The 9445-nt window shown below is 35.9% G+C and overlaps 1 protein-coding gene across 1 annotated transcript; it reads left to right on the top strand.

The window, feature by feature from the left end:
• The first annotated feature begins 2709 nt into the window (after nucleotides 1-2709).
• LOC135155741 (calcium-binding protein P-like) lies at nucleotides 2710-3582 on the top strand. The gene has a single exon (XM_064105835.1). The coding sequence runs from the start codon at nucleotides 2710-2712 to the stop codon at nucleotides 3580-3582; it is 873 nt and encodes a 290-aa protein (XP_063961905.1).
• The last annotated feature ends 5863 nt before the right edge of the window (nucleotides 3583-9445 follow it).

Here is a 9445-nt window from a genome sequence, read left to right as displayed (position 1 = left end):
CTTTTCAATAAATTATCAATCAAGCATTCAGCTCTTTCAATAAATCATTTCATAAATCATCATAATTAGTCAAGTTCTTGATAATCATTCAATGGAAAAGAAAGGCCCATCAACCATAAGTCACTTGGCATTTAAGTTTTAAATACCATCCAGGAGAAAGAAAGGGAGTGGAGGGCGGGGGTGAGTACATGACATGTAATTTGTAAGAGAACACAAAGGAGAATGTCCCTTTAACCCAGTCTTATCCTATCTCACCCCCTTGCATGTAACATGTACCGTCACACTAATCTGACTCTCACAAGCACACTTGCTAAGATCCACATAATAAACTAAAAATGCTACACTAAAATTACAATTCCTGTTTACTCATGCATTACATTTCGATTTAGTATCTCATGAAATTTGCTTAAGAAACCAAAACTGATCTCAATTCATCAGTAATTTGGCATATAAGTTCCAAAAGACTCACCTCTAAAAAAACTGGAAGGCTAATTCCTGCTCACCCTAGCAAAGGCTAGTCTCTCAAAGAGGGGTGAAAGGGGTAGAGAGAGAGAGAAAGGGGGGGGGGGGGTTAAGTGTTCTGTTGACCCATGTCCCGTCAACCGACTTCCTCAACCTAAGTCCTATCCCTTTCTGACTTCCATGAACACATTGCTGAGATCCACTTAATAAGTGAAAAATTGTATTTCATGTTCACTCATGCATTAAATTTCAATTTGATAATTCTTGAAATTTGCTCCAAAAAAACTAAATTGATCTAGCTTGATCATTGATTTATCAAAACACCCTCAACTTTGCAAGTTCCAAGGGACTCGCATCTCAAAAACTGAAAGAAATTGGAAGGCTAATTCCTGCCCACCCTAATTTTCATATCCTTTGTTTCAGTGGGGATTGCTCGCTCAAGCATGAATAGTTTTCCAATTTTTTGGTGTCATTTGAAAGTTGACTTTATTGGCTTTCCCCAAAAGTGATATATTTCTTATTTGGCAGCCATTTCAAAAGTGTATAGTTTTTTTGGGACGCACTGTATAATTTGAATCGGATGTAGAATCAAGATTAGGGGAAGGCGGGGTAAGTTGAGCATAGGGGTAAGTTGTGCCACCACCCCCAGGCCAATAATGAATGAGTCAAACATTGTGGTGGTGCCATAATTGATGACCCACTGCAGAACCTTAACCCCGCCAAATTGTTTTCAACGTTGAAACAAAAAAATAAGTTTTCGGAGGAAAAGATATAACTTTCAGTCAAAAAGTAAAAAAAGAAAGGTTGTGAAATAGCTAAACTCTTTTTACACATGCATCTTTAAATACAATAAGGCATAAGAACAATATTTCCAGTTAGGGTATGGATTCTCATTCTTGCCATAGTCTTTTACATGATGGATGCATAAGAAATGTGTTTGATGTGAAAAAATATTACATTAAGTTCGGACTGGGGTAGGTTGAGCCAGCCAACATGCCTTTGGGGCAAGTTGAGCCATGGTAATTTATATGGTAATGTATATAAAACAAAATGAAAAGCCATTGATATGCAGGCAGAAAGGATCAAATTCACAAGACAATTATTTTACTTTTAGAGGATGTTATAGTTAATTAGATATTAGAGAATTAGCAAGTGAAAAGACTTGTCATGCTGGTTCTTGTCCCATACCTTTTGTGCATAGTTTTTGTGGCTCAACTTACCCCAGAACGTGGCTCGACCTACCCCATGGTTGGGGCAAGTTGAGCCATTTGACATCTGTTTTTTTTTTCAAAAGTGACAGTGACTTTCAGTGTGGGGGTAGAGTGTTATATATAGGTAAAACATATTCCCCAAAATCATATTTTAAGGTATGGTACTTATTGTTTTCTAACATGAACAAAAAGGCAAAAATGGCTCAACTTACCCCGCCTTCCCCTATTGTTTAAGGGGTTTATGGACTGGGCAACAAAACTATGAAATTGGAATTGGTATTTAGATCAGACTGAAAAACGTCATATGTTTCATCAAGGTCACAAAATGGCAATAGAAAGAGCAATGAAAATGAGATGGGATTAAACCAAATGGTCATTCTTTTTTTACTGCTATTGAGTCCATTCAAGCATTATGCTTCTTTGACCTCAATAGGTGGTTTAAGATGTTAGATGTTATGTTAATTTTAAATTACTGTAACTTTTTCGTTTAATATTGAGGCAATCAATTAAACATGCCGATGGTCATAGCTTGTTTAATCCCATCCCATTTTCATTGGTCTTTCTTTTCCCACTTTGTGACTTTGAAATCCGGAACCAATTGATTTGAGGGGCTACAGCCAGGAGCCTCTTTGTGATTTAAACAATCTCTTAATTCTTGACATGTGCTTCGTAAAAATCATTGAGGCTAGCCTGTGTCAAAATTTGGTTCATTTTGACTGAGTGGAATTTGTGTAGTGCGCTTGTGAAGTTTGATAAGTTTCTTTGGAAACCAGTTTATTTTGCTAATTGTTCCCTTGCCCTATTTCTCTCTAGGTATAAAGTCAGCGTACTGTATAGGTGGCCAACAAAAGGGAGGGACTGTGCTTCTATTTCGCACCAATTGTACACATTCTGATAGAAGATGGCCGCAACTACTACGAACCCTTCTTCGTCGCAAACGCAAACAACAAAGGTTACATGGTATAAACGTTCATTTCACTGGGCGATATTTCTGGGGACGATTGCTTTCATGATTGTGCTTGCTGGGGCAATTAACATGGGAATAGGATGGACGGCTGGGAGTGGTCTATCGGGCGAAATGTCTGACAGTTTCGGACAGTCGTCGAGGCAAGCAGGTATAGCACTACTGGTTATTGGAGTCATCTTTATGATAATTAGCATCTATTGGTGTCGCTACGTCAAAAAGTCCAAGTCAAATGCGCCAGTTACGTCTCTTTCTGGAACAACGGCAACAACAACAGAAACTTCCCCAAACACCGCAGATGCAGAGACTGTGCAACCACCCGCTCTCCAGGGAGGAGGAAATCAACAGGTCTACGCATATCAATCTCAGCAGCAAGCGGGGACTTTTCAACCCGTTCAAGGCGGTCAAATCCAGTACGCACCAGCTCAACCGGGTATCGGTCAGTACCCACCAACTCAATCCGGCATCGGTCAACCACAACTGGTTCAAGGCAGTCCGATCCAGTACGCACCAGCTCAACCGGGTATTGGTCAGTACCCACAAGCCCAATCCGGCATCGGTCAACCACAACCGGTTCCAGGCAGTCCGATCCAGTACGCACCAGCTCAACCGGGTATCGGTCAGTACCCACCAACTCAATCCGGCATCGGTCAACCACAACTGGTTCAAGGCGGTCCGATCCAGTACGCACCAGCTCAACCGGGTTTCGGTCAGTACCCACCAACTCAATCCGGCGGCATCGGTCAACCACAACCGGTTCAAGGCGGTCCGATCCAGTACACACCAGCTCAACCGGGTATCGGTCAATACTCACCAACTCAATCCGGTGTCTGTCAGTATCCACCGGCTCAATCCGGTTTCAACCAATATCCTCCAGCTCAACAGACGTTACAACCGTCAGCTCCTGCGGAAGAATTACTTCCACCGCCAGCATATAAGTCATAAGGGAACGTCTAACGATGGAATGTGATTTAGTCTCCTATTCAGAACTATTTATACCACCATCTTGCATTAAAGGGATACTCGAGGCTGAAGATATTCATATCTCAATAAATAGAATAAAATTTACAGAGCAAAGTGCTAAATTTTTTTTATCGAAATCGGATAAAAAATTAACGAAGTTAATTGAAAGTTATTGAATTTTAAACATTTGCATTATTCCGGTGAAACAGTTCTAGGTATAATTTATGAATATTCATTAGGTGGGCTGATGATTTTCTATCTCCACGTGTTCTTTTGTATTGTATTATATGAAATGAGGTTTATTAAGAAATGTTCTACCAAGAACTTAAACAAGTGGACTGACAACTAATTAAGTGCATTAGTTATTTATTGCCACAACATATTTCGTCATAATGGAGGCACATCATTACACATGTATGAAAAAATGAAACAATTATGATTTCATGTAATAACATAATAAAAAGAAAAGTGGGGATGTGACATCATCAGCCCACCTAATGAATATTCATGACGACGTACATATGACTGTTTTCACAAAATATCAAATTCAAAACTATCAAATTAAAGGGATGATCCAGGCTGAAAATATTAATTTCTCAAAAATAGGGCAAAATTCACAGAGCAAAACGCTGAAAATTCGATTAAAATTGGATAACAAATAACAAAGTTATTTAATTTAAAAAATGTCCAATATTCCGGTAAAACAGTTCTAGGCATGTCTTTATGAATATTCAAAAGGGGGCTGATGATGTCATATCCCCACTTGTTCTTTTGTATTTTATTATATGAAATTAGGTTTATTCAAAAACTTTCTACCAAGAACTAAAACAATTGGATTGGCAACTGATTAAATACATTAGTTAATTACTGCCGCAACTTATTTCATCATAATGGAGACACATCATTTACACATGTATGAAAAAAATTAAACATGTATGACATTATCTTAATAACATAAGAAAAGGGAAAATGAAGATGTGACATCATCAGCCCATCAAATTAATATGCATGACGATGTGCATATAACTGTTTTCACAAAATATTGATAAACTTTAAAATTCAATAACTTTGATATTTGTTATCCGATTTTGATGAAATTTTCAGCATTTTGCTTTGTGAATTTTACTCTATTTATTTAGATAGAAATATTTTCAGCCCGGAGCATCCCTTTAAAGTTATGTTATTGCAAGCGTTCATGTGGGAAGTCTTTATTGTCGAAAAAAATATTTTTGTTGGAGTCTATTGTAAATGTGTGAATCTGCATCTGATTCAAACAAAAATAGTACATCATAATCACGCATTCATCTTTCAAGAGGCTGGAATACTGATACCAATCTTGGGTGTGCTTGGATTTTTTTTACCTAAGATTGCTTTATTTGTTTAACGTATCGGGGGTGGGATCAGGATTTTCCAAAAGGGGGGCAAATTTTTCAGAGGAACAAGTAAAAAAAAGTCTTCAACCACAAATAAAGGAAATTTCGTACCCAAAAAAATTAAAAAGCAAAAAAAAAGAAAAGAAAAGAAAAAAGGTCTTCAATTTCAAAAGAGGGGGAACGTCTCTGTTTTCATTACATTTTTACATTACATATTTTATTTTTTGTTTCTCAAGGGGGGGGCACGTGCCCCCTGTGCCCCCCCCCCCCCTGGATCCGCGCCTGTAAAGTATTAATCTAATTTGCTTTTGAGTTGCTCTTTACCTGATTGCTGAGAAAGTATGAATGCTTGTAAGCTTATAGGACGGAAAGTCCTATAAGTCCTCTCCGAGGGGCCAGGTAATGCGTATAAATGCCTTACCAAAGGGCACCAGCGCACCAAGTGGGAATCGAACCCAGGTCACCGGAATCTGAACCCCAGTAGACCGGCTTTGCTATCTGCATTGATTCATGGAGGATTGTCCGTTCGTAATACACTCATTTCTTTCTTGTTCTTTTATAATATCGAAAAATTTGAAAATTAATGTGTTAACCTAAAATTTCATCGCCAACGTTATGCCGTTCTCTTATTTCAAACAAAATGATGTAGCACATGTTTCAACAGCGCATGCACAGTGTTTATTGAGTATATAATACTGATGAGTGTTTCATAAAGCTGTTTATAAGATAAGTTGATGGACATGGCCTATGTGTTTTAAACGAATGTTTTATTTTGTGTCTATACATTTTTTTTCTTAAAATAATGCATGATATATTACGTACTCATTTATCTAGGCAAGTTTGTTTATACAGTGCGTATCAAAAAAAAAGTTTACACTTTGAAATAGCCCTGGGAATTAAAAAATATACAACATGTGAGTAATTTTTTCACATATAATCTTAGGTTTGGGTCTCATCTATCCAATGAAAGTAAAAGTTTGACAGAATGTATACACTTGAGTGAGCACTGTCCATTTTTGTAAAGCTCGCAGAAATCTGTTTGCGCAGAAATGCTAGTTTTCACGCAGTGTCAAGGGGAAAGGGCGAAATCAAATTTACCCTGCGAAACATTTCTCATACATTTCCCTTGCACTTTTAGTCAATTGAAATAAAACTGATACATTCAAGCATTTTGTAAGAATTTTGCCACCCAAATTGAAATTTCAACACTTAGTAAGCACAACCTTTACCCTTTTTGTGCCAGCTGGATCTGAGGACATAACTAAATCTGAACAAAAGTTTATACCAGACATCTTCAGCATTGTTTCACTAAGTTTTTACCATTTAAAGTGGGTTTACATTTCATTTTTTATTTAACACTTGTTTCTCCACACCTTTTCCAAGCTTGACAATGATTAACAAAATGAAAATCAAGCCTAAGCCATTTCATGTAAATCACAGCTCAGTGTAAATCAAATATTGTCACGATGGCCTTGGTGTGTGGGGGAGTGGGATGGGGCGCAATGCACTCTTTGAAGTGTTTTGGGAAAGGAAATAAGTTAAAAGGGTAAGCGATATCTTCAAATCAATTTTACTAGCTAAATTCAACGTGTTCTTCATGATTAAGGTCTACTTTTATTCGCATAACTATTTCAAAGTTCTGCGCAAATCATTTTTCACTAACTTTTCAAAGGTAAGTGGTGCTCACTCAAGCGGAAATATTTTTCGACAGTTATATCGCCATTTGCTTAATTGGATCAATGTTAAATTGTGGAAAAATCTTCAAGATATTACAAATGTATAATTTTACAGGATTTTTTCTAAGTGTAAACTTTTTTTTGTTACGCACTGTAGATCGTATAACATTTTTGATTTATTAAGCATTGTGTAATTATGTAATTCCTTGTATATATGTTTTATATCAATATACTTGTAAAAGATTCTGCAATTCAGTCTTTGGCTGCTAGTGATTTTTTAAAAATAAACCATTACCATTACCAACTTACCATTGGATGGCAAAGTTACCATGTTGGTAACTTTTATGAAACGGGCCCTTGATGTTCTTTTATAATCGATGGAAACGAATCGGGTAATTATTACGTTAATGAATATCTTTATATTAAGGTATCGGATAATGTGACAAACTAAACAATTTATTTTCAAGGTTTGTGTAAAGACGTCTTGCTGTATTTATGTCTCGATGATTTAGATTGCTGCTGTTGGTTTATGTTATTTAAACAAGAAACAAACCAATTAAACAAAAGTTAGGTATTAGTTTGTTGTGCATCATTTCATTTCACTATCTGAAGAAATAAAACCGAAGCTAGTTATAGTGGAATAGTTAAGCATTCTTCGACTTTTCTCAGTTGGTTTGTTTCTTTTTTTTTCTTTCTGTAACGGAGAACATTTATATTTGAAGATTGGATACTCAGAAAAAAAAAATAGATATTATGCACGATGGGCCTTTTGAACTGCACCGCCTTTTTGTTCATTTTCATTGTTAACGCCGATACACATTGTGTTTTATTGTCACTGAATGTAGTTTCTCTTTTATTCATTATGAAGTGATGAGTGAGGGTTGATTGATTGATTGGTTGATTTATTTATTGATTGATTGATTGCTCGCTCGATTGATTGGTTGATTGATTGATTGGTCGCTTGATTGATTGCTTAATTGATTGATTGATTAATCGATTTATTGGTTGGTTGATTGATTGATTAATTGATTGCTCGCTTGATTGATTGGTTGATTTATTGATTGGTTGGTTGATTGATTGATTGCTCGCTTCATTGATTGATTGATTAGTTGATTTATTAATTGAATGAATTAAGTATTTTGAAATTATCGAAACAACGAAGGACTGATGAACTGAACTAAAACAAGAATTGATAAAATGATCATGATAATAATCATCTTCCTTACGATAATGGTGATCATGAATCATGAAATAATCAGTAAAATTCACAAAGCAAAATGCTGAAAATTCGGGCAAAATCGGATAAAAATAACAAAGTTATTGAATTGTAAAGATTTGCATTCCGTTCAAACAGTTCCAGGCATGTCTTCATGAATATTCATAAGGCGGGCTGATGATTTCATATCCCCACTTGTTTTTTTTATTATATGATGCTAGGTTTATTCAATTTTTTTCTACCAAGAACTAAACCAAATGATTAAGTGCCTTAGTTATTTATTGCTGCAATTTATTCCGTCATAAAGGAGACACATAATACACATTTATGAAAAATGAAACAATTATGATTTTAAGTAATAAAATGAGAAAAGGGAAAGTGGAGATGTGACATCATCCGCCCACCTAATGAATATTCATGACGACATGCATAGAACTGCTTCGCCAGAATAATGCAAATCTTTAACATTCAATTAACTTCGTTATTTGTTATCCGATTTTGATGAAATTTCCAGCATTTTGCTTTGTGAATTTTACTCTTATTTATTAAAATATATATAATTATAGTATCTTCAGCCCGGGGTATCCCTTTAACAGCGATTTCTGTGCTTCATTTTTGTTTCGATGCTAGATATTATGTATTATGAATCGCAAGTCGACATTTGTGACCATTTTCAACGAGGTCCGATGGCACAAACACTTCGAACGATAGAGAATAATTGGTAATCGTTTTGGCTTTCCGTAATAAACTGTTATGAATCACCAGATGGGTAGGACGTCAGGAGTGTTCGGTTCGGATATCCGACTTCAATACCGAAACACGACATGAATACCTTCGCGATTCGTGGGGCCAATATTTGGGGATAACATTCCCGTCCACCAACGTTCATACTCAGTGCAATCTACTCCTGAAGTGATGTAAGCTTTCCACTCTTCCGCACTTCCCATCTATCAAGGCTTTTTATTTTAAAGCAGGATGAATTCAACCAACTCTGAGAATATTGGTGTTATGTTTAACTTCCTTGAAACGAGGTAAGATTCACATCATAATGGTGGGTTATAACGGATCGAGAGAATGGATGATGACGATGATAATGGTGATGATAACAATGATGAAGGTGATGATGATAATGATGGCGGTGTAGCATTGATGTTGATGGTGATGATTATGATGGTGATGATATTGATGATTATGATGATGATGACGACGATGGTGATGATTATGATTGAGATGATCACGACGATGACGAGTGTAAAATCATCTACTTTTCAATACTATTTACCGATCTTGAATGAATGTTTTATTTTTCAATGATATGCTATGGTATCCCCTTGTTCCATTTCTATACTGTGAATATGATGATGATAATAATAATAATAAGGATTATAACAGTGATGCCATGATATCGAATTAATGATGATGATGATGGTGTTGCTGGTGTTGGGGAATGATGTTGGTGATAATGATAATAATGATGCTAATGATGATAATAATAGCAATAATAATAATAATAATAACAACAATAATGATAGTAATAATAACAATAATAATAATAATAATGATAATAATAGTAGTAATAA

The sequence above is a fragment of the Lytechinus pictus genome, chromosome 10, assembly GCF_037042905.1.
Source record: "Lytechinus pictus isolate F3 Inbred chromosome 10, Lp3.0, whole genome shotgun sequence".
Taxonomy (NCBI): domain Eukaryota; kingdom Metazoa; phylum Echinodermata; class Echinoidea; order Temnopleuroida; family Toxopneustidae; genus Lytechinus; species Lytechinus pictus.
Note: the sequence above shows the minus strand (reverse complement) of the source record. Positions and strands in the feature narration are given on the sequence as shown.